General features: G+C 44.9%; 1 protein-coding gene across 4 annotated transcripts in view; it reads right to left on the bottom strand.

The window, feature by feature from the left end:
- Nucleotides 1-26,984, bottom strand: part of aspscr1 (ASPSCR1 tether for SLC2A4, UBX domain containing) — a 253,177-nt gene that overhangs the window by 168,633 nt on the left and 57,560 nt on the right. For all 4 annotated transcript variants that reach the window (XM_072483642.1, XM_072483643.1, XM_072483644.1 and 1 more), the window contains one exon: nt 5,251-5,308. In XM_072483642.1, coding sequence (XP_072339743.1) covers nt 5,251-5,308 — 58 coding nt within the window. The remainder of the gene's footprint in view (nt 1-5,250; nt 5,309-26,984) is intronic.

Below are 26,984 nucleotides of genomic sequence, written 5' to 3'. Positions count from 1 at the left end.
CTCCAGTTTGCAGCTGCCAGCAGTGCTGGTGTGAACTCCAGGGCCTGTGGTGAACAACCCATGAAGAAGCAGCTGAAAACGGAACAAAGCAGCGTAAAGATGATTACTTGAGGTATGGAATATTAATTGTACCACTGCAAATCAGGATGTAAAGTTCACGTGTGTTATATGCAGGGAAGCACTGGCAAATTAAAGTTTAAAACCCTCAAAACATCAAAGACATTTGAAGACTAAACATGGCGAGTTCGAGGACAAACCTCTTTATTTTTTTCAACGGATGCAGTGAGATCTTGAAATATCAGCTGAAGTCATTATCAGAAATGTAACATTGAATAACAAAGTGACATCATGAGGACCCAGCAGCCTCATCTGTCACACTAAAAGTGAAAATGGTGGGTAGCAACGGTCAGCCAGCATGGATCCCAAAGGTTGGCCGGCATTGGTCACAAAGGCCGGCCGGTGTTGGTCCCAGAGGATGGCCAATTGGCAAAACATGGGTCCCGGGCAAAGAGATTTGAAATGTGAAGAGGATGCTTCCATCAGTAGGAAAAACTAGAACCCGAGGGCACAGCCTCAGACTGAAGGGACGATCCTTTAAAACTATGAGGAGGAATTTCTTCAGCCAGAGGGTGGTGAATCTGTGGAACTCTTTGCCGTAGAAGGCTGTGGAGGCCAAATTACTGAGTGTCTTTAAGACAGAGATAGATAGGTTCTTGATTAATAAGGGGGTCAGGGTTATGGGGAGAAGGCAGGAGAATGGGGATGAGAAACACATCAGCCATGATTGAACAGCAGAGCAGACTCGATGGGCCAAATGGCTTAATTCTGCTCCTCTGTCTTCTCGTCTTATATTTGAACAAGCACGATTCAGATCGTGGACAGATGTTTTGTGGTGTCAAAACTGCACCAAAGACAGTATTATTGAATCAGTAAGGCATAGGTTTAAGGTGAGAGGGGCAAGGTTTAGAGTAGATGTACGAGGCAAGTTTTTTACACAGAGGGTAGTGGGTGCCTGGAACTCGCTACCGGAGGAGGTGGTGGAAGCAGGGACGATAGTGACATTTCAGGGGCATCTTGACAAATACATGAATAGGATGGGAATAGAGGGATACGGACCCAGGAAGTGTAGAAGATTGTAGTTTAGTCAGGCAGCATGGTCGGCACGGGCTTGGAGGGCCGAAGGGCCTGTTCCTGTGCTGTACATTTCTTTGTTCTTTGTTTGTTCTTGATGAGTACTGCAGCTCAGAAGACTAACAGCGGTCTACACTGGCCTAACTAGTGCAGAGTTTGGGTTCAAACATTCTTGACAGCAGTTCAAAGAGATGAAGGAGAAAATGAACCAACAACAATCAAAGCTGACCAACATTCACCCTCAAGCAACACTGGCAAAAACAAATTTAGATTTTTATTTCATTTGCAGTCTGTGGAATTTTGCTGTGTTCAAACTTATTGCTGCATTCGGCTGTCATAGAACATAGAACAGTACAGCACAGTACAGGCCCTTCAGCCCACGATGTTGGGCCAACCATTTATTCTAATCGAAGATCAACCTAACATACACCCCTTCAATTTACTGCTGTCCATGTGCCTAAGAGTCGCTTAAATGTCCCGAATGACTCTGACTCCACCACCTCTGCTGCCAGTGCATTCCACACACCCACCACTCTCTGTGTAAAGAACCTACCTCTGACATCTCCCCGATACCTTCCACCAATCACCTTAAAATTATGTCCCCTCGTGACAGCCATTTCCACCCTGGGGAAAAGTCTCTGGCTATCCACTCTTTCCATGCCTCTCATCACCTTGTACACCTCTATCAAGTCACCTCTCTGCCTTCTTCGCTCCAGTGAGAAAAGCCCTAGCTCCCTCAACCTTTCTTCATTAGACATGCCCTCCAGTCCAGGCAGAATCCTGGTTCCTCTGTACCCTCGCCAAAGCATCCACATCCTTCCAATAATGATGCAACCAGAACTGGACACACTATTCCAAGTGTGGTCTAACTAGGGTTTTATAAAGCTGCAGCAAAACCTCGCGGCTATTAAACTCAATCCCCCTGTTAATGAAAGCCAACACACCATACACCTTAGTAACAACCCTATCAACCTGGGTGGCAACTTTGAGGGATCTATGTATGTGGACCCCAAGATCCCTCTGTTCCTCCACACTTCCAAGAATCCTGCCTTTAACCCTGTATTCAGCATTCAAATTCGACTTTCCAAAATGAATCACTTCACATTTATCCAGGTTGAACTCCATCTGCCACTTCTCAGCCCAGCTCTGCATCCTGTCAATGTCCTGTTGTAACCCGCAACAACCCTTAACACTATCTACAACTCCCCCAACTTTTGTGTCATCGGCAAACTTACTAACCCACTCTTCCACTTCCTCATCCATTGCTAGAGTTTTTTTTTTAAAGTACTTTAGGATAACTGGGGATGTGAAAGGCACAAATTCAAGTCTTCCATTGTTTTTTTCATAAAATCATTGGAAGATATGAAGCAATGACTCCACTGTTAGGGCAGCATCCATCTTGGCAACAACACTCAAACTCTCAGAGAAGCTAGAGTTAAAAGCATTCAGTGTCCTTAGCGGGGCCCTTCCTTCTCAAACTACATATCCCACCCCTAGGCTTGTGGGGCCAATTTTCTTGTTCTACCAACAAGATTATTTAATTCCTTCATTTTTTTTAAATTTGGAGTACCCAATTCTTTATTTTTCCAATTAAGGGGCAATTTAGCATGGCCTAGCCACCTACCCTGCACATCTTTGGGTTGTGGGGTTGAGACCCACACAGACTTGGGGAGAATGTGCAAACTCCACACGGAGAGTGACCCGGGGCCGAGATCGAACCGGGGCCGAGATCGAACCAGGGTCCTCAGCACCAACTTAATTCCTTCAAAACTCAAATGGTCTCAAAATAAACTGATTGATGAACATTACCAATGTTCTACAAACTTGGGAGTGAAGTGCGAGTGCAGAAAGCTGCCTATGGAAGAACTTCCCGGCAACAGGAGAAAGGTGATGTCTTCAAAACAATCATGCTTCCAAATCACAAAAAAGAACCCTATTCTCTCTTCAGGCCACTAAGAAGCCAATTTAAGAGCAATCATTGGACGACTGGTGTTCAGGACAAGACAATACTGGCGGTTGCCATCTTGTTCCCCTTCGGAGTAATGCGTTTGATTCTGGAAACTATAGCTAAGTGTAACATGAATGCAGCATTGCCACCACCCTGCCTACTCCCATGATAAGGATATCCCTGAATAGTAGTCTCAAGCACTAGTGACAGGTTTGCTAATGTCCTTTGTTGTGGGGGCCGGTTTAGCCCAGTTGGCTGGACAGCTAGTTTGTGGGTGCAAAATCAACAGCGTGGGTTCAATTCCCATACCGGCTGAGGTTATTCATGATGGCCCCGCCTTCTCAACCTTGCTTCTCGTCTGAGATGTGGTGACCCTCAGGTTAAATCACCACCGGTCAGCTCTCCCCTCAAAGGGGAAATCAGCCTGTGGTCATCAGGGGCTGTTTAGCACAGGGCTAAATCGCTGGCTTTGAAAGCAGACCAAGGCAGGCCAGCAGCACGGTTCAAATCCCGTACCAGCCTCCCCGAACAGGCACCGGAATGTGGCGACTCGGGGCTTTTCACAGTAACTTCATTTGAAGCCTACTTGTGACAATAAGCGATTTTCATTTCATTTTTTTTCATCTGGGATTATGGCGAGTTTACTTACTTAATGTCCTTTAGGGAAGGAAACTGCCATCCTTACCCGGTCAGGCCTACATGCGACTCCAGACCCCCAGCAATGTGGGTGCCTCTTAACTGCGCTCTGAAATGGCCGAGCAAGCCACTCAGTTCAGGGTCAATTAAGGATGGGCAACAAATGCTGGCCTTACCAGCGACACCGATATCCCATGAAAGAATAAATAAAAGTACCTTTTAAATGCCGTGTCAATTTTAATTAAAGTTAAGCGACCTCCGTGTCTGCCTAACATCTGAAATGATGCACCATGGTTATTTTATACCGGTCGAAGCAACCAGACAAAAAAAAATGTTTCAAACACCGACAAAGCATCAGTTGCACAAGAGACACGTGTGCGCCGATATGAGTAAGAAAACAAACCATGGAGACAAGATTTACATGGCTGATAACTCAATGTCATGGATGTGAAAAGATCTTGAAAGTTCTGTTCCCCTTCATGTTTGTTATTTCCTCCTAGTGAACACAGCTAACCTGATATTACTCCTGCAGTATAGGATAACCAGAATCAACCTGATCTGAGTTACATTGCATAGTGATAAAGACAGTTCGAGGCTAGCAAGACTCACTGCAGAATTATCTAACACACTGATGAGAAACATTCAAACGTCAACATCTCCGCAGTAAAGGCACTCCTGGATGCAGAAAGTAGTCACTGTGAAGATGGTCAGTGAGGTAAAGTTACTGTTCTGACTCATTGTGCAGCACGCAGCTTGGTGCCACCGCACCTGCAGAATGTAACTTGGTATAGATCAAGTCAAACTGCTATAAAAACATAAAATATTTTTATAACGCTGATTTTATCCCAACATTTTTACAGTAAAATGTCACATCTATGAAAGTACTTTTCCGCTACCGAGTGCTTTGAACCATTTGAGAGCTGCAGTAGCATTCCTTTATACCACTGGAAAAGACTAGATTACAGTTATTTGAACCGCACTTTCAATACATTTTCTTTTGTCGGCAAAGCGCAGTTCCATATTTATTATACTGGAACAGCCTCAGAAAAATCCAAGGGGGTGGATCAGGCGTGCCTAGTTTCACACTTTACTCCATCCCCATACTTAAACGTACAAAGATTTGAATGTTTAATAAGGAATTTGAGTGCAAACGTTGGCTCGGACGGCTCTTCCCAGCTACTTTTGACTTTCAGTTGCCACGGCAGCTGTTTTTGTGCGGCTGAATTCACTCTACAATGTATAAGTTACAGGTCCTAGGGTAGCATGAGCCCGAAAGTATTACCAGACATATTGTAAACTCTCGCGTCCAAAGACACACTTTATATTCCTAACTCTTTCCAAGAAGAAAACTGCAATTGCCGACAATGCATTGGATAGGAATTTGTAATATCCGTCAATATTAGACAAGTTATAAAGGGAAGATCCAAATGGACAAAGTACTTCACTCAATACCTTAGGACATGGTGGTAATTGACAGCTTTCATAAAAAATCTTTGAAGAAAACAGAACAGGCTCTTTTTTTTTTTTAAACTTACCTCATCTCTCATATAAACACAGACTGGAATAGCTTCCAACAACTGCTGTTCAGAGACTCTAGCAAAACAGGAAAAAACTGTCAACATTTCATCTTGTACAGAGAAAAAATATTTATCACCAAGTAGCAGGGGGACACATGATCAAAATGCTGAGTAAGGGCAATAAAAATATCATGAACTGTTAAGTCTTTGACTGCTTTCTTCAGAGGTCAATACCATACAGTTTTTAATTTGACCCACGAAGGAATATCTTGGGTAACCCAGTTGCAACTGCTAACATGTAACTATAAACAGCTGTCAACATCTCCACACTCGAGGCACACTCCAGATGCTTATCCATCTGCTACTACCCAAAAGGTGTTGACAGTAAGGATAGCATATATAGAGGCTGCACTCCACAGTGTGACTCACCGTACTGACATGAAAGTCAATCTAACCTTACTTGGCTTTCAGTAAGGTGCTCCTTTTGATCATTTTAACACCATCTGTGGTCAGAGAATCTGGTTCAAAGTTGCAGACGACACAGGTTTTAATTAAGTACTGTGCGAATTTAGCAAGCTTTAAATCTGAGCAATTCAATGACTTTCACCATCACATTCATTAACTTGCATGTCAATTTAAGCCAGATCCAATATAATTATCTACCATGGTGACGATCAAATTCCACTACACACAAATTGCATACCAGTTTGCTTTTTAAATAGGGATTCTTAAACAATTTATCGGTACTGTGTGGTTACCAGGCAGTAATTCATATTCTCCCTATTTTGTTATTAACAATTTACATCCAAGGGTTTGAATGATATATTTTTTTTATTCATTGGACGTGGGAGTCGCTGGCCGTGCCAGCATTTACTGCCCATCCGAGGGCATTTTAAGAGTCAACAACATTGCTGTGTCACATGTAGGCCAGACCAGGTAAGGACGACAGATTTCCTTCCCTGAAGGACATGAGAGAACCAGATGGGTTTTACAACGGTTTCATGGTCATCTTTAGAACAAGAACAAAACAAAGAAAAGTACAGCACAGGAACAGGCCCTTTGGCCCTCGCCGACCATGCTGCCCGTCTAAACTAAAATCTTCAACACTTCCGGGATCTGTATCCCTCTATTCCCATCCTATTCATCTATTTGTCAAGGTGCTCTTTAGACTTTTAATTCCAGATTTTATTTTATTGAATTCAAATTTCACCATCTACCATGGTGGGATTTGAACCCAGGTCCCCAGAGCATGACTCTGGGTCTCGGAACAATACCACTGCCTCCCCATCTGCAAAAACACATCGACATACATGCTAATATTCAAAAGTAGACCAAATATTCTTTCAAAATAAAAATGACCAGTCGCAAAGTAAGAGGAGTGCAAATGTACATCATCCATATTTTGCTGCAAGTGGCAGTTAAGACGGTGCAACACAGGATAAAATATTGCATTACACCCCACAAGTCTTCCATTTTACCTTGAAGCGACTGTCTCCAAAAGGGTAGTCTCGCCTGGATTTGTTTTGGTCAATGGACACAGCAATCCCTATAAATCTAGGTCCCATCTACAAAGTTTACTTAGTAAAGAAGTGATATATTGGCTAACAACTCTCATCAGTATCTCAAAGGTGATGCGTGTATTCCCCTCCCACGTCCAACACCGCAACCCTCATTAAAGTGAAGTGAGACATGCTGCAATTAATACCATCAGTTTCTTCCTGAAGTTGGAGAAGGGACAGGGTCTGTGTGGATCTTTTTCTGAAAATTCAGCTGATGCATAACCTCTCCAATATCTAAACTACCGCTGAGAAGGATAAAAGACACAAGAGCAAGATTGCAACAACCATAAACATGCATTGCTCTCATTATCTGTCATACTATCAAAACGGATTTATTAATACAATTTCTGACAAGCAATTCAGAAACAAAATGCACCTTCAAAACCTGAATAAAAATGATCAAATGTAAACATCTTCCGTAAACGTTTCGATGTTGGGCGCAGGACAACGCAGGATTACCTTCAACCTTGCACAGTTAAGACATAATCCAAGTACTGCAAAGGCTTCACAAAACCCATAGAGACCTTTTCTTTGGATAATACAATTCAAAAAAATCCAGAAGAGTGTCACAAAGTATGTTACCTTTTTACAAAGGGAACCAAATAATTTGCCCAAGTTAAAAGATATTTTGATGATTTTAATTATGTTGGTTTGTAACAATCTAAAGGAAATATCTACTGAAAATGAACTTAAGTTCTTTATCACTGATACGCACACCTCTGTACCGATAATGTCATTACTGTTGTTTCATCAGTCACGGCAACCTGATTGTAGGGCAAGGAACTCAGATTTTGGTTACTAGATGATTCTAAATTCTGAGCAGACACTTTATTGATTTGTTTTAATGAGAAAATCACAATTGGCAAAGCACTGGATCTTAAGTCACATTTTTTTTAAAGTGATATTCTGTTTTGAAAGGGAAAACTTACAGAACTGTAATTTCCATTTTGAGTGTTGGTTACAAATTTTATTTTTTAGCGACATAGATGGGATGAGGGAAGCTAATTAAACCATTTTTAAAACTTTTTATGAGGTCACTAGTTGCTCTTTAATGGGCATCAGAAATTATTCAGTTAGCTAATGTGCACTTTTCATTTAGATTTTAGTTGTGTTTAGCCCATCAACATGCTTCACTTTGTACAAAATAGTGTTTAAATTGTTTTAAATGAATGGCTTAAATAACCCAGATCAGAATACATCCTCTACACATGAGAATTAACTTATTTGAAAGAAACTGTAATGAATAAATAATACAAGAAAAATGTTCATATGTTTTGCATCTAGGCACACGTAAAAGTATTTTTCAAATTATATCAAGTTTCTATTCCCCATTGTGAGAATTTTGGGTGTTTAATTCTCACCAGCAGTTGAATAGATTTAAGTTAATTCAGCGAGACAAAATTTAAAGAGCGCTGATGTTAGCACAGAATCTGATGCAAGCTCCGTCACTAAGATTGCATACAAGCCATCACTTTAGAAACACATTGTTCATTCTTTTTTTAAAAATCCATTACTTTATCAGAGTTACAAAGCCAGAGCTCAGAGTGTGGACAGGGACGAACCCCTAATCCAGCTCCTTGCCTGCTCCAAAAACCCATTCAAATTGAATCCAATTCATGGTCTCCACAAGAGAGGCATACCAGATCTAGGCATTACACCTGATCCTATGCTTGATCTTAGCCAAAAGGCCGAGAAGCGATAGCCACAATGTTCATCCTCAACACGTGACGGGAATACACTGTACAATTAATCTACTTTGAATGGTACATCAAAGCAAACTTTAAAATGTTTTATCAAAGAAAGAAAAATTTGCTGCAATCCTTTTAGCCTGGTCACTTATCTTAGCATCATTGCATCAAGAATGCTGCTCACATATATTTGTCCTAGGCTTTTCCCCAGGGTAGAGGGGGGTCAATTACTAGGGGGCATCGGTTTAAGGTGAGAGGGGCAAGGTTTAGAGGAGATGTACGAGGCAAGTTTTTTTACACAGAGGGTAGTGGGTGCCTGGAACTCGCTACCGGAGGAGGTGGTGGAAGCAGGGACGATAGTGACATTTAAGGGGCATCTTGACAAATACATGAATAGGATGGGAATAGAGGGATACGGACCCAGGAAGTGGAGAAGATTGTAGTTTAGTCGGGCAGCATGGTCGGCACGGGCTTGGAGGGTCGAAGGGCCTGATCCTGTGTTGTACATTTCTTTGTTCAACCTGGCCTCTGTTCCCTTGACAGTGCAAGGGTGAACTCCCTAATGTGCTGACTTGTCAGCGGACAGAATTCATCAACAAACACTTTTAAATCAGCAGAGGACTAAACGCACTTTATGGTTTTTTTTTAAAATAAAAAGCAATATAAAATACATTAAAATGCAAAATGAAAAATATTTAAATTGCCCTCACTTCAAACGAGGAAATGCAGAATAAAGTTCAACAAGATAAACAGGACCACACCTTCTGCATCTGGGAACACAATGTTTCAGAAAGGTTTCATCACATCAGCGGAACAATACATTCTGCATGAAGTGAAAAATGACTGCTAAACCCTTGAGCAAGCCACAAAAACTGGTGTCACACAGTGCTCCAGGAACCTTAATAACCAACATGAAGAGGAGATCAAACAACCTGAAACATGACACATTCTGCAAGACCGCATAATAATGTGTCAAAAATAAATTATATAAATAGTGCAATTTCTGAGAGTCAATTTGAAAAACATTAATTTCACCTGTAAAAATACTGGAATCTTCACAAGTTTCTACATAACAGGAAAACTGTGGGCAAGGGATAGAATTTTACAAATACCTAGTTTTGAATAAATTTACTATTTAATAAAAAGCGCAAACGTGGGAATTTAAATAATGTGAACCCAAGAACAATTTTGAAATAAGACAATATTTTAGTTGTCATTTGCAGACCTACATTTTAAACAATTACTCGGACTGATATTTTGCAAGCAGATTTTTGCATTGAATACTGGTGGCCAACAATAATAGCAAAATCCTTTCAAATTTAGTGATTCCTTTACCCTGTAGTTAGTATGAAAGGGAATAGCACCGCAGCATAACCAGAAAGTCATGTCACACAGGTGCCCAATGAACGGCAAGTCTCTGCTCCAAAGCGGGCAAAAATACCTGTCAGCAGATGTCAACAGTCTGACGAGCACTACTCCTTCAACACTTTAGTTTAAATAAATTAAGAGCACCCAATTCATTTTTTTCCAATTAAGGGGCAATTTAGCGTGGCCAATCCACCTACCCTGCACATCTTTGGGTTGTGGGGGTGAAACCCACGCAAACACGGGGAGAATGTGCAAACTCCACACGGACAGTGACCCAGAGCAGGGATCGAACCTGGGACCTCGGCGCTGTGAGGCAGCAATGCTAACCACTGCTGCCTCACCGTGCTGCCCCCCCCCCCCCCCCATTCCTTCAACACTGACACTAAAATCCAGCCAGTGCCTCAAAAGACTTTGCAGAATAAAGTAATAAAATTGCTTTGGAGCTAAAATCCACTAAATAATTTAGCAGCCTTGGATCAGTGGTAGCTCAGGCGTCATAGGACTTCAGGACTTGAGCAGATAATCTAGGCTGACATTTCAGGGCATTGCTGAGGTGCCATCTTTTGTCATTAAGCCATGGCCCTAACTGCTCTCTCGGGTAGATGCAAAAAAAAAAAAATCACATCACTACTATTCGAACAAGAGTCCTCCAGGCTAATGTTTATCCTACAACCAACATCACAAAAAGAATCGGTTATCATTGAATCACAGAGTATGTACAGTGCAGAAGCCCATTTGGCCCATCGTGTCTGCACCAGCTCTCCAAACGAACATCCTGAATTAGTGCCAATCCCCTGCCTTTTCCCTGTACCCTGGGCACATTTGTTTGTTTCTATTCAAATAATCATCTCATTCCCTCTCGAATGCCTCGATTGAACCTGCCTCCACACTTCCAGGCCGTGCATTCCAGATCCAAACCACTCGCGGTGTGAAAAAGGTTTGTTCCTCACGTATTTGCTCCTTTGGAAATCACTTTAAATCGGTGACCTCTTCTCCTTGATCTTATTACCAGCGGGAACAGTTTCTCCCGATCTACTCTGTCCAGAGCACTAATGATTTTGAACATCTCCATCAAATCTCCTCAGCCTTCTTCTCTCCGAGAACAGTTCCAGCCTCCCAATCTATCCTCATAACTAAAATTTCTCATCCCTGCAACTATTCTTGTAAACCTCTTCTGCACTACTAACGCTTTCACCTCCTTCCGATAGTGTGGCGCCCAGAACTATACACAATGTTCCAGATAAGGTCAAACTAGTCGTTTCGAGTCTGGGTGACTCTTTGTCAATGCACTTTGTATTGTTTCTAGAAGTTTGCCCACCACTGATGTTAAACTGACCGGTTGGTAATTTCTGGGGCTATCCCGACAACCTTTGTTGAAGAAGGGCATAACATTTGCAATTCGCCAGCCCTCTGGCACCTCCCCAGAGTCTGAAGACTGAAAGATTATGGCCAGTGTCCCTGCAATTTACATTCTCCTTTCCTTCAATATCCTTGGATCAACTCATCCAGTCCCAGTGCCTTGATAACTTTTAGTATCGACAGTCTATTCAACACTCCCTCCTTATCAATATTGAAATCTACTAGGGACAGAGTTTCCTCATCTGTCACCATGGCCTGGGTAGCATCTACCTCCTTGGTGAGACGGATGCAAAGTATTCATTTAATACCTCAGCCATGCCCCCAGCCTCCATGTGTAAGTTCCCTTTTTGGTCCCTAATTGGCCTACTCCTTTTACCACCCTTTCACTATTTATATGCCTATAGAACTTGGTCATTTATCTCGCTGTAATTCATGGGACGCGACTGAACAATCTGGATTTCTTCTAAAACAGCCCTCGGCTTTAATCATTTACTTCTGATCAAAGTTTGAAGGCTTTTGAAAGTAGAAATACATTTCTCTTCATAAAGTCGACTGCTGTATCAACTGCAGAGAAAAGAACGATCAGACTTGGTCCTTCTGAATAATTAGGTAGTCAATTTGTGCAGGCACAGCTAAAGGGTCTTTAGCGAGAACAAAACAAGCAGAAAATGTTTTCTTACAGGACATCTGCTTGATTAGAGTCACACAAACTAAAGATTCTTCCCATACAGTACTAATTCTTTAACTAGGGGTGTAGCAATGCCCGAGCTTCAAAGTTTAATGTCTTCCACCTGGCTCAGATACTAAAACAATCCAGCTTTGAAGCCTGTCTCAGTCCACTTCCTAGTCTCCTAGCAATAATCTTGCATCTACTCACCACAATTCTATTTCCTCCAGTCCTCTCACCAAATTTTGCTCTTTTACACAATTAATTTAGAAAATAACCAGTTCCGTACAGAACCAGATTATTATTCAAAGTAAAATAAGTTTTAAAAGATACTATTCTCCAAAATCTCTACCAGTTGCAGGTTTAAATTTCCTTGTGTGCTTAAAGGTTTGGGCTAAGTTTCATTAAAACTGCAGCCACACAGACCCAGCCGAGGTGGTGGGTAATTTCATGAAGTGTGCAGGCAATATCACACTGTCCACACTCTTAGTGAATGTAATTCTCTACAAACATCAGATACAAGGCCAACAAAAATTTGGATAACTTCAAAACTGCAGATTTTTGGTGATTACTTAGCCACAAGTTCAACATTTGCTGATCAACAAAGCAGACATCACGCGTCATGAAAAAATTACTGGAAGCACTAAAACACAATTATTATTATTATTATTATTTTTTAATTCGAGTACCCAATTCATTTTTTCCAATTAAGGGGCAATTTAGCATGGCCAATCCACCTACCCTGCACATTTTTGGGTCGTGGGGGTGAAACCCACACAAGCACGAGGAGAATGTGCAAACTCCACACGGACAGTGACCCAGAGCCAGGATTGAACCTGGGACCTCAGCGTCGTGAAAAACACAATTATTAAGCAACAAACTTCACTGATGTAGTCAGCCAGCAATATAGCTACAATTAACAGAACATAGTTCATACATTGCTAATCGCCATTTTATGAGCAGCTGCAGCCATTTTACATGCCAGTCGGCCAATTCAGATGGTTCACAACCTCGGCATCCTGTTTGACCGCGAGGTGATCTTCCGCCATATTTTTCCCATCACCCCACCATACCTTTGTTAAGTATACATTTAACCAGTCCCAACGTTTTCCTGGTACGCACACTCCTTCTCTGAAATCTCTCCACTCTCTCAATTCTGACCTATTGCACATTCTTGATTTCCATTGCTACTACTGGTGGCCGTGCTTTCAGCTGCCTGGGCCCCAAGCTCTGGAGTATCCTCCCTCAACCTCTCAGCTTCTCTACCTCTCTTCACCTTGAAGACAATCCTTAAAATGTACCACTTTAACTAAGCCTTTGGTCACCTTCATGCAGCTTGGTGTCAAACATCCAGGTGCTCCGGTTTCCTCCCACAAGTCCCGAAAGACGTGCTTGTTAGGTGAATTGGACATTCTGAATTTTCCCTCAGTGTACCTGAGCAGGCGCCGGCATGTGGCGACTAGGGGATTTTCACAGTAACTTCATTGCAGTGTTCTTTTTAATAAATTTAGAGTACCCAATTCATTTTTTTCAATTAATCGGCAATTTAGCATGTTCAATCCAGCTACCATGCACACCTTTGGGTTGTGGGGGCGAAACCCACGCAAACACGGGGAGAATGTGCAAACTCCACACAGACAGTGACCCTGGGCCGGGATCGAACCTGGGCCCTCGGCACCGTGAGACAACAGTGCGAATTACTGCGCCACCGTGCCACCCAATGGAAACCATTCTAAGACGTTGACAAAATAGCCATTTTCTTGCAGGGTCTGAAGCATATTAAACTATTTTAGCTGATTGGCAAGTATTCAACAATTATCGTATTTCTGTTTCAATATTCCAGAATAAATCCAAGATAGTTAGTTTGACTTTGAAACAAGTTCTTTTCAAATTTGCAATTAAGATTAAGAATGAAATGAATGAAATAGAATGTGATTTGTAATATTTAATGTTTGACAAACGCAGCACAAGATGAAAGACCACTTATTTGTCTGGCAATAAGAGTCCCAAGTGAAATAAAAGTGATAGTGCCAACAGCATGTCTAGAACATCAGTTTACAATTCATGGTTAATTAATATGCCAAAAGGCACATAAGGCTTGACAAAAGGAGATTAAGTTTCTGTCTGGCAGCTTTTGATGGAATAGGCTGAAAACATGCAAAGAACCAAGGAATTCCAGATCCAGATTTCTACACACTGTTGTTCACAATACTTTCAATTTTCTGTAAATTACCATTAACACTTAGCACAAAGATGAAAGTAGATGACAAAAGAAATGTCAAAACGTGCGCACAAACATTTTGTTGCATAAAAGCAATGTGCTGACTGATATCTACATGTATGCACAAACATACCTCAGCTACTCAATGGACATTTTCTTAATGTTTTTGCACAGGAAAGGGAGGTAATATTACTTTGGAAGCTGCAGATAGAAAACGGCTGTGAGGTTAAGAAGGCTCACAGTTAGGGCGGCACAGTGGCTAGCTAGCACTGCTGTTTCATGGAGCCGAGGACCCGGCTTCGATCCTGGGCCCGGGTCACTGTCCGTGTGGAGTTTGCACATTCTCCCCGTGTCTGCGTGACTCTCACCCCCACAATCCAAAGATGTGCAGGGTTGGTGGATTGGCTTCGCTAAATTGCCCTTTAATTGGGGGGAACAAACAAGGTTCCCAGTCAGTAGCAGTCGATCTCAGCTGTTGAGCTGGTCATCCAAAAGATGAATAATAACTATTGCAATTTAAGATCAGGAAACCCAATTGCATTTTGCACCTTTGTGACAAAGTAGAAACATACTAACAGCATTGTGCACCAGGTCCTGAATTGTATATATTATAATTCCTTTCTTTAAAAAAAACATCAAATTTCTTCATGAGAAACATTTGTCTCACATGGAGAAATTGGATGAAGTGCGAAGAACAGAATGACAGAAAAGTACAGTTTACAAAGGTAAAAGAGCCATAAGGATATGAAAGAGTTCACACAGGCAAGCAATATCAGATGTGCGTAATCTTTTGCAGTCAAGGGTAAGTACCAATATAAAATATCGACCTACTGAATGCTGAGGAATTCAGCAGCACTGTGCATAACTTAATTCAAAATGTACTCAATAAAGAGCTCAAGTACAGATATGAAGGCTTAGTAAACATGGCAAACGATGTGTTGCAAGAGGAAATTGAAAGGGTTTGCAGGTAGGTAAAATAATTAAGGAATAGCCTATTCATTCTTCCCCAAAGCGTGCAAGTGTTTAATTTTTAACAGTTAACATTTCACCAATTAATGTATTACACACAGGTCACTCGATAAACACATTTCAAATGGTTCTATAAAGCTCGAAAGATGATGCCGTGCTTTCACATGGACAATTATGAGAAAAATATTCGAAGTCAAATAAAAATCTTTTTTTTTTTAAATATATTTTATTAAAGTTTTTCGATCAAACAAAACAAAAACAAAATTTTCCCATTTTACAGCTTTGTAATAATATATACATTGATCGTTTTTAAATAAATAATATGCTAACTAACGGCAACTGCCAACAACAAAGTAAGAAACAACAGAAATAGTAACTAGTAACTAAAATAGTAACTTCGTAAAATCTAATATAAATAACTAATATATAAACACATATATAAAACCCCTGAGGACCCAAATGAGTCCTCCCCCCCACCCCCCCCCCCCAACTCCCCCCTGGGTTGCTGCTGCTACCTTTCCTATTTTCCCTTATCGCTCTGCGAGATAGTCGAGGAACGGTTGCCACCGCCTGGTGAACCCTTGAGCCGAACCTCTTAGTGCGTACTTTATCCGCTCCAATTTTATGAACCCTGCCATGTCGTTTATCCAGGCCTCCATGCCCGGGGGTTTAGCTTCTTTCCACATAAGTAGAATCCTTCGCCGGGCTACTAGGGACGCAAAGGCCAAAACATCGGCCTCTCTCGCCTCCTGCACTCCCGGCTCATCTGCAACCCCGAATATAGCCAACCCCCAGCCTGGTTCGACCCGGACCCCCACCACCTTTGAAATCACTTTTGCCACACCCACCCAGAACCCATGCAATACCGGACATGACCAAAACATGTGGGTGTGGTTCGCCGGGCTTCCTGCACATCTCCCGCACCTATCCTCCACTCCAGAAAATCTACTCAGCCTTGCTCCAGTCATATGCGCCCTGTGTAGAACCTTGAATTGTATCAGGCTGAGCCTGGCACACGAGGACGAAGAGTTTACCCTTCTTCGGGCATCTGCCCACAGCCCCTCCTCAATCACTTCCCCCAGCTCCTCCTCCCATTTTCCCTTCAGCTCCTCTACCATCGTCTCCCCCTCGTCTCTCATTTCCCTATATATATCTGACACCCTACCATCACCCACCCATGCCCCCGAAATCACTCTGTCCTGGATCTCTTGTGCCGGGAGCTGCGGAAATGCCCTCATCTGTTGCCTCACAAATGCCCTCACTTGCATATAGCGAAATGCATTCCCAGGTGGCAACCCATATTTTTCTGTCAGTGCTCCCAGACTTGCGAACGTCCCGTCTAAGAACAGGTCCTTCAATTTCGCAATTCCTGCTCGCTGACAAGATTTAAATCCCCCATCTATCTTTCCCGGGACGAACCTATGGTTGTTCCTTATCGGGGACCACACTGAGGCACCCGTCACTCCCTTATGTCGTCTCCACTGCCCCCAAATTTTCAGAGTTGCCACCACCACTGGGTTTGTGGTGTATTTTTTCGGGGAGAACGGTAAAGGCGCCGTCGCCAGTGCTTTTAGGCTAGTTCCACTACAGGACGCCATCTCCAGTCTTTTCCACGCCGCTCCTTCCCCTTCCCTCATCCACTTACATATCATTGACACGTTGGCGGCCCAATAATAATCACTTAGACTCGGCAGTGCCAGTCCCCCTCTGTCCCTACTGTGCTGCAGGAACCCCCTCTTTACTCTTGGGGTCTTTCCAGCCCACACAAAGCTCATAATACTCTTGTCCACCTTCTTAAAAAAGGCCTTTGTAATCAGTACAGGGAGGCACTGGAACACAAAAAGAAACCTCGGAAGGACCACCATTTTAACCGCCTGCACCCTGCCCACCAATGACAGGGGCGCCATGTCCCTCCTCCTAAAGTCCTCTTCCATCTGCTCTACCAGTCGTGCCAAGTTAAGCTTATGCAAGGTTCCCCAGTTCCTGGCCACCTGGATCCCTAAATACCGAAAATCCCTTGTTACTCTCCTCAACGGTAAATCATCTATTCCCCTGCACCTGTTCCCCAGGGTGCATCACAAACAGTTCACTCTTCCCCATATTCAATTTATATCCTGAAAATTCTCCAAACTCCCTGAGTGTCTGCATTATCTCAGGCATCCCCTCCACTGGGTCCGTGACATATAACAACAAATCATCCGCGTATAATGACACCCGATGCTCTTCTCCTCCTCTAAGTTGCCCCCTCCACTTCCTAGAGCCCCTCAGCGCTATGGCCAGTGGCTCAATTGCCAACGCAAACAGTAACGGGGACAGGGGACATCCCTGTCTTGTACCCCTATATAGTCGGAAGTGGTCAGATCGTTGCCTATTTGTAATCACACTTGCCACCGGGGCCCTGTATAGGAGCTGAACCCATCTAATGAACCCCTCTCCAAATCCAGTCAAATAAAAATCTTGATAAGTTAACATTGACCCGGGTTTGATCTAGTTAATCAGTATTTTGCCTCTTCACAGAGAGATCTGCCAAATTATGGCCACACATTTCCTACCACTCTTTCCCCTCATCTCCCTGTGAATAAGTTTTGGTCATCATCAGAAATTGAAGCACCTGCACATCTTTACCACTACAGAAATAAATTGTACGGATGTGTACATGTTGCGAAGGATTGCTGCGAGATACGGAACAGCCTTCAATCAGTTTAAAATGGTGCTGCCTTTTAAAAGAATGGCTTGCTGCGCCCCATGTTCTCTGGCTTTTGCCACTTTGTCAGAAATATTTCAAAGATTAATTCTGTCTAGACTAAGGTGCACTTGTTGAATACTTTTAACCACACTTTGAAGGGGAGACAAGAAGAAGCTCTTAGCTAGAAGGGAACAGTCACCATTTCGTCTGCTCTCACACTTGACAAATTGAGTATAATTAAAAGCAGATACACTTGTGAAGACTTAAACAGTATCAGGTATCTGAAGGAAATGGAGAACACATCAATGTTGCGGGAAAAAAACTGCAAATTAAAGAATCATAAAATGACAGCAGATACTAATTATGTGCGATGTATATTTTTCACAAGGGTTTCTGTAACCAGAAAAAACAAAACTGCATTTGATACTTCTCTTCCATGTTGCATTAGGAATGGATTAAAATCACATTTTTTAGCAAAACAACAGTGTTTAAATCTTCAGTTCTACTACCTGAATGTTGATTATGGTTATTAGCCTGTACATTTCTCCATAAAGAGGTGGATAAATAAAAAAACAAAATGAAAAACATCAAAAAGTGGAATGTCTTTGATGTTCTCCACAACATGGTGGGGATTAGCACTGGATATTCTGATCACATATTACATTTTCCCATCAGCAATCTTGAAAACCAATTGATTGATTACCATGTAAAATTTGTTATGAGCACATTAAAGGGTCATGCTGTATTGAGAGGAATGCAGAAAACATGCACATTTTTCAAATTACTGCTCGAATTTTTAATCTTTAAGATTACCCCTAAAATTGAAACGTTCACATCTTTAACAAAGGGAGTAGTAATTTAATCAAAATGCACAAGCAAAAAATACTAAAACCAAATCACCCAATAATAGGTTTTGCCCATACCCTGGGTAACGAAGGCCTTGGGACAGATTGTGTAGGGTCCCTGCCTCAAAGCCACAAGTTCCAGGTTCAAGCCCCACCCAAGACATTGATGGCCAAGGAAGGTGTGTTCTTAACGCGGCCAAACAGGTGGAGTGTCACCCTGCAAAATCCATTCAATATATGCCAATGGCAGGTGGTAAGAGTAGTAGAGACTCCTGGTCAACCGTGCTTGATGTGGAGTTCATAGAGTTCATAGAATTTACAGTGCAGAAGGAGGCCATTCGGCCCATCGGGTCTGCACCGGCTCTTGGAAAGAGCACCCTACCCAAGGTCAACACCTCCACCCTATCCCCATAACCCAGTAACCCCACCCAACACTAAGGGCAATTTTGGACACTAAGGGCAATTTATCGTGGCCAATTCACCTAACCGCACATCTTTGGACTGTGGGAGGAAACCGGAGCACCCGGAGGAAACCCACGCAGACACGGGGAGGATATGCAGACTCCGCACAGACAGTGACCCAAGCCGGAATCGAACCTGGGACCCTGGAGCTGTGAAGCAATTGTGCTATCCACAATGCTACCGTGCTGCCCCGAAGTGTCGCCCCCTCAAGCTAAATGCCTTTGGGGACAGACTAGAAACCTGTTCCTGCAAGAACCAGCCATGGAAAGTGACGATGTCTGCTTTGTGCACCACTCGGTGCAGGAAGCAAAACAAACAATGTTGAGAATTTCATAATGGACGAGGGATTTTTCACATTACAATCAAACTAATCTTCAGTGCAAGTGTCAGTTGTTAGCCGTTTTAGTTGCTGTGATATGAAGAGTCTAAAGTTCTTGTTCCTTTTCACCCTTTATTTCACTTCCACAGCCTCTGCACAAAACTCTTAACAACACACCACCTGACAGAGGCCACCTGAAGCCCCTTTACATATGTGTCAATTAATGGATACTTAACATAAATGAGACAACTAATTGCAATGTCTCTTAACTCATTACTTAACATCAGTTAGATCCTTTACTGTACATTACATTTGTACCGCAGAGCACCACAATTATTTTATATTGACCCAAAATTCCACATACATGTTGGCCAACAAGGTGAGAACAGAAACATTGAATTGTGTTAAATAGATGCCTTCTTAATATATGTTCAGCAAAACTTTAGATTTCTAAAGTTCTCTCTCTCTCTCCAAAACTATTCACCCCTCCGTCAAATCCATGACACTTGTTTCTTGCCTGGGTAGCATCAGTTGCAATTAACATGCTCAGGAGTTTCTGAAACCAGTGCTGGCAGACAGGCATGATGCCTTGCAGAATGATACAGCACAAAATGCAGCCATTGTGAAAGTACCTGTGAAAGTTTTCTTTTGGCAGAGCTATTCAAGTAACTGTACTCCCCTATTCTTTCTCGACCGCCCGAGAAATTGCCCTTCAATTATTTGGCAGCCAGACCTGCTGAGATTTTCCAGCATTTTCTCGTTCGTTTCAGATTCCAGCATCCGCAGTAATTTGCTTTTTTTCTTCAATTATTTATCCAGTTCTCTTTTGAAAGCTGCAAATGAATCTTCACCTACCGCTCTTCCAAGCAGATCGCAACTCTGCAAAACAAAAAGGTTTCCTCTGTGCATGGCATTGAGAGTAATCCAGATTACTATCATTGAGGTCCTGCTTTTTAACTTTTTCCCCCGCTGCAGAAACTAACTCAACTCTTTTCTTTTTTTAAAAATAAACATTTACAATAGCAGCATACAATAGAACATTACAGCTCAGTACAGGCCCTTCGGCCCTCGATGTTGCGCCGACCTGTGAAACCAATCTAAAGCCCATCTGCACTATTCCCTTATCGTCCATATGTTTATCCAATGACCATTTAAATGCCCTTAATGTTGGCGAGTCCACTACTGTTGCAGGCAGGGCATTCCACGCCCTTACTACTCTCTGAGTAAAGAACCTACCTCTGACATCTGTCCGATATCTATCTCCCCTCAATTTAAAGCTATGTCCCCTCATGCTAGCCATCTCCATCTGAGGAAAGCCATAACCATCCGAGGAAAAAGGCTCTCACTGTCCATCCTATATAATCCTCTGATCATTTTGTATGCCTCTATTAAGTCACCTCTTAACCTTCTTCTCTCGAACAAAAACAGCCTCAAGTCCCTCAGCCTTTCCTCATAAGATCTTCCCTCCATACCAGGCAACATCCTGGTAAATCACCTTTGCACCCTTTCCAATGCTTCCACATCCTTCCTATAATGCGGCGATCAGAGCTGCACGCAATACTCCAAATGCGGCCGCACCAGAGTTTTGTACAGCTGCAACATGACCTCATGGCTCCGAAACTCAATCTTATTGAGGTATTTTTTTGGCATTGTAACAGCAGCAATATAAACAATGTACATGAGAATATAAGCATAGTGCAACTACCACCTCCCTCCCCAACAGGTCCCACCATTAATTAACCCCCTAATCTACACTAACCTAACCCCCTCCCACCCTCTGCTGACGATTAATTTTCCGCGAAGAAGTCGATGAATGGTTGCCACCTCCGGGCGAACCATAAGTGACCCTCTCAAGGCGAACTTGATTTTCTCCAAACAGGGAAAGCTAGCCATGTCCGATAACCAGGTCTCTGACTTCAGAGGCCTTGAGTCCCTCCAAGCTAATAGTATCCGTCTCCGGGCTACCAGAACGTCTGCCTCTTTCTCCTCCTGGATTCCCGGATCCTGCGACACTCCGGAAATCGACACCTCTGGACTCAATGCCACCCTTGTTTTTAACACCTTGGACATGACATCAGCAAACTCCTGCCAAAATCCCCTAAGCTTTGGACGTGCCCAGAACATGTGGACATGGTTCGCTGGTCCTTCCCACACATTTTGCACACCTGTCTTCCACCCCAAAGAATCTGCTCATCCGGGCCACCATCATGTGAGCCCGGTGAACGACCTTGAATTGAGTCAGGCTGAGCCTGGCACAGGTTACGGTCGCATTGACTCTATTCAACACGTCCGCCCAAAGGCCCTCCTCTATCTCTCCCGCCAGTTCCTCCTCCCACTTTCGGTACAGCTCCTCGGTCTACATCTCCTCTGATCCCATAAGTTCCTTGTAAATGTCAGAGATGCTCCCCTCTCCTACCCATCCTTTGGAAACTATCCTGTCCTGAATCCCCCTTAGCGGCAGGAGTGGGAAGGTTGATACCTGTCTATGCAGAAAGTCCCGCACCTGCAGATATCTAAATTAGTTTCCCCTCACCAACGCAAACTTCTTCTCCAGCGCCCTCATACTCGCGAAGCTCCCCTCTATAAACAAGTCCCCCATCCTCTCAATTCTCGCTCTCCGCCATATTCGGAACCCCCCATCCATACTCCCCGGGGCAAACCGGTGATTATCGCAGATTGGGGACCAGACCGATGCTCCCACTGCCCCCACATATCTCCTCCATTGGCCCCAGACTCTCAGGGCCGCCACCACCACGGGGCTGGTGGAGTACCACTCCGGCGGGAACAGCAGAGGCGCAGTTACCAAAGCTTTCTTCCATCCCCTCAATTGGATCCGAAACATACAGGAGCAGGTCATCCACGTAAAGCAAGACCCTGTGCTCCACTCCACCCCTCCCTAACCCCCCCTCCCCCTCCACCCCCCCCCTCCCCCTCCACCCCCCCCCTCCCCCTCCACCCCCCCCCCTCTCCCCCTCCACCCCCTCCACCCCCCCCCCCACCCCCCCCTCCCCCTCCACCCCCCCCCCTCTCCCCCTCCACCCCCTCCACCCCCCCCCCCCCCACCCCCCCGGACCAGCCCCTTCCAGCCCATTGAGGCTCTCAGTGGGGAGGGGGGCATCCCTGTCTTGTCCCCCGGTGCAGTCTAAAGTAGTCTGAAGTCGTCCTGTTCGTCCGTACACTCGCCACAGGAGCCTGGTACAGCAACCTGACCCAGTCAATAAAGCCCCTCCCAAATCCGAACCGCCCCAGTACCTCCCACAAATAATCCCATTCAACCCAGTCAAAAGCTTTTTCCGCATCCATTGCGACCACAACCTCCACCTCCCTGCTTTCCGGGGGCATCATGATCATGTTTAACAGCCTTCTTAGTTTGGCCACCAGCTGCCTGCCCTTAACGAATCCCATCTGATCCTCCCCAATAACGTCCGGTACACAATCCTCAATCCTGGAGGACAAAACTTTGACCAACAATTTGGCGTCTACATTCAAGAGTGATATCGGCCTGTAGGACTCACATGGGACAAGAACCCGGAACTGTTTCAGGATAAGCGAAATCGTGGCCTGTGACATCGTCTGGGGCAGAACCCCTCTTTCCCTTGCCTCATTAAACACCTTCATCACCACCGGTCCCAATATCCCGGAGAACTTTTTATAGAACTCCGCTGGGTACCCATCCGGGTCCAAAGGCTTTACCCGATCGCATGCCTTCATGCCCTCCACTATCTCCTCCAACCCGATCGGGGCCCCCAGTCCTTCCACCAGCTCCCCGTCCACCTTCGGGAAAGTCAGCCCCTCCAGGAAGTGCTTCATCCCCTCCGGCCCCGTAGGGGGTTCCGAACTGTACAACCTGCTGTAGAAATCCCTAAACGCTTTACTTACCCCAGCCGAATCCCCAACCAAGTTCCCATCCCCATCAATAACTTTCCCTATTTCTCTAGCTGCCTCCCTCTTTCTGAGCTGCTGTGCAAGCATCCTGCTGGCCTTCTCTCCATGCTCATAGATCGTCCCCCTCGTCTTTCTGAGCTGTTCCACTGCCCTCCCTGTGGTTAACAGGCCGAACTCCACCTATAGCCTCCGCCATTCCCTTAAAAGCCCCATCTCTGGAGTCTCCGTGTACCTCCTGTCAACTTGTAGAATCTCTTTTACCAGTCAGTCCGTCTCTGCCCTAACCGTCCTGTTCCTGTGAGCTCGGATCGAGATCAGCTCTCCTCTCACCACTGCCTTCAGCGCTTCCCAGACCACCGCTGCTGAGACTTACCCTGTATCGTTTACCTGCAGGTAATTTTGCAAGCATTTCCTCAGCCTCTCACACATTGCTTCGTCCGCCAACAGCCCTATATCTAACCTCCATTGCGGGCGCTGATTGCTATCTTTACTAACCTGCAGGTCAACCCAGTGTGGAGCATGGTCTGAGATTGTGATCACAGAGTACCCCGTGTCCACCACCCCTGCCAGCAAGGCCCTCCCCAAGATAAAGAAATCGATCTGAGAGTATACCTTATGCACTTGGGAGTAGAAGGAGAACTCCTTCACCCGTGGCTACCTAAATCTCCATGGATCCCCGCCCCCATCTGCTCCATGAACCCTTTCAGTTCCTTTGCCATTGCTGGCACCCTGCCCGTTTTCGAGCATGACCGATACAGGCCGGGTTCAATAACTGTATTAAAGTCCCCTCCCATGACCAGCTTGTGCGATTCCAGGTCCGGTATCTTCCCCAGCATCCTCTTTATGAATTCCACGTCATCCCAATTTGGCACACACACATTAACCAGCACTACCTTCATCCCCTCCAGCTTACCGCTAAGCATAACATATCGACCTCCCACATCCGAAACTATTCTACCCACCTCAAATATCACCCGCTTATTAATCAAGATCGTAACCCCTTTAGTCTTTGTGTCCAGCCCCGAGTGGGAGACTTGACTAACGCAGCCTTTCCTCAATCTAACCTGGTCCACTACTCTAAGGTGCGTCTCCTGCAGCATTACCACGTCCGCCTTCAGTCCCCTCAGGTACGCGAACACGCGTGCCCTCTTAACCGTCCCATTTAACCCTCGAACATTCCAGGTGATCAGCCTGGTTGGGGGGCAAAGTGACCCCCCCTCCGCCAATCAGCCATCCCCTTTCTTGGGCCCGCCTCCAGCCCATGCGCAACACCTCCTCCGGCCCGCCCCAGCCTCCTCTCTGTCCCTCAACCGAAGTCCCGCCCTCGTCAGCAGAACAACTACCCCCCCTCTCCCCCCCAGCAACACCACTCTGAAACCTAACCCATACAATAAACTAAACATATGCACACCCCCCACTGCGCTTCCGTGAGCTAGCTCACCCAACTAGCTTGGTGGCCCCCGGCCCCAAATAGCCTCCCACCTATTGTTCCCTCACTCCCCTCCCCGCCGCTCATACAAACAAATTCCCTCATCTAACGATCCCCACACAATCACCCAACTGAAAGAAAAACACCAAAATCCAAACAAGCACGTCTCCATCCCACAAAAGTGCACATCAAAGCAAAAGGCATTGCTAACATTCACCAGAAAGAAAAACCCCAAAACGAAAAACTTTGTTCCCCCCCCCCCCCCCTTCTTACACAGAACTCAAAAACAGAAGAGAAAAAATAAATAACCAATATAAGCCAATAAGTTGCATCAAAGTTCAAAAGTTCTCAATCCACCACCAGTCCTTTTCTTTTCGCGAAGTCCAGCGTGTCTTCAGGCAACTCAAAATAATGTTGCTGGTCCTCATATGAATGAAATGAAATGAAAATTGCTTATCGTCACAAGTAGGCTTCAATGAAGTTACTGTGAAAAGCTCCTAGTCGCCACATTCCGGCGTCTGTTCAGGGAGGCTGGTACGAGAAATGAACCGTGCTGCTGGCCTGCCTTGGTCTGCTTTAAAAGCCAGCGATTTAGCCCAGTGTGCGAAACCAGCCCCTGTGACCCAGAGACGAGCCAGATACAGCAGTCCAAACTCACCTGTTTCTGGAAGAAGGTTGACTTAATCTGGTTGAAACCTGCCCTTTTCCTGGCCACCTCCACACTCAGGTCCTGGTAAACCCGCAAGATACTGTTGTCCCACTTGCATCTCCACGTTCGCTTGGACCACTGAAGAATACATTCCTTGTCCAGGAACCTGTGGAACCTCACCACCATTGCCCTCGGAGGGTCCCCCATTCGCGGCTTCCTTGCAAGCGCTCTGTACGCCCTGTCCACCTCCAAGGGTCGGGAGAATGTCCCCTCCCCCAGCAGCTTCTCGAACATGCCCGCTATGTATGCCCCAGTGTCCGCTCCTTCGGACCCCTCCGGGAGCCTGACAATTCTTAAGTTCTGCCGACGGCACCTATTCTCTAGGTCCTCCACCTTCTCCAGCAGCTTCTTTTGCTGGTCCCTCAGCAGCCCCACCTCCAGCTCCACCGCAGTTTGATGCTCCTCCTGCTCAGCCAGCGCCTTCTCAACCTACTGGATCGCCCGATCCTGGGCGTCCAATCTGTGCTCCAGCCGATCAATCGACTCTTTAATCAGGCCCAGGCAGTCCCATTTATGCTTGGCAAAGCCGTCCTGGATGACCTGCATCAGCTGCTCCGTTGATCGCTGGGCCGACACACCAGGGGTCCGGTCCTCGGCCATGCTGTCTCCTGCTGCAGCTTCAACACAGCCTTTGCCTGTTTTTCTATTTCTGCCTTTTCGTGCACTTCTGGTTCTTTTCTCCATACACCGATACGTGGAAACGGTGCCCAATTGCCTCAGCCTTCGAATTTACAGTTTAAAACCGGAAAAAAGTCGGGGGGAAAGGTCCAAAAGTCCGACCAGAGCAGGAGCCACCAAATGTGCGACTTACTCCTTTATAGCCGCCTCCGGAAGTCAACTCAACTCTTTTCCTTATTGTCATCAGTTCCCACAAGGGACTTCTGGCTGTTTCCCTTCTGCCTTCAAATCATTCTGCACCTTCTCAGTAATGTCCTTCATCTTGGCACCAGGGAGGTTCATACCATGAGACTCATCCCGTCATGTCCTTTACATCTTAGAATTCAACAGGCAAATGACAATATTACCACCAAATTTATTTAGAATCAAACTGTTGCTATTAACTCACTTGCTCATCTCTTTCTGATCTACTTCCATGAATATTGTGACGCCTTATTTCAAAACATTTGCAGCATTTCCTTGTGCGGTTCTTGCGCCTTTACTGCCTCCAGCTTCACCTATAGTTTCAGGGACTATAGCCATTCTTATAATATTTTTTATTAGTGTCACAAGTAGGCTTACATTAACACTGCAATGAAGTTACTGTGAAAATCCTCTAGTCACCACACTCCGGCGCCTGTTCGGGTACACCGAGGGAGAATTCGGAATATCCAATTCACCTAACAAGCCCGTCTTTCGGGACTTGTGGGAGGAAACCGGAGCTCCCGGAGGAAACCCACGCAGACACTGTGAGAACGCGCAGACTCCACACAGGCAGTGACCTAAGCCGGGATTCGAACCCGGGTCCCTGGCGCTGTGAAGCAACAGTGCTAACCACTGTGCAACCGTGTCCCCCACAAACTAGGTGCATGTAATGTTTCTCCAACATCCGACCCAACATTTACAAGATCCTTGGCCGGAATCATTTC

Source organism: Scyliorhinus torazame, chromosome 18 (genome assembly GCF_047496885.1).
Source record: "Scyliorhinus torazame isolate Kashiwa2021f chromosome 18, sScyTor2.1, whole genome shotgun sequence".
Classification (NCBI taxonomy): Eukaryota; Metazoa; Chordata; class Chondrichthyes; order Carcharhiniformes; family Scyliorhinidae; genus Scyliorhinus; species Scyliorhinus torazame.
Note: the sequence above shows the minus strand (reverse complement) of the source record. Positions and strands in the feature narration are given on the sequence as shown.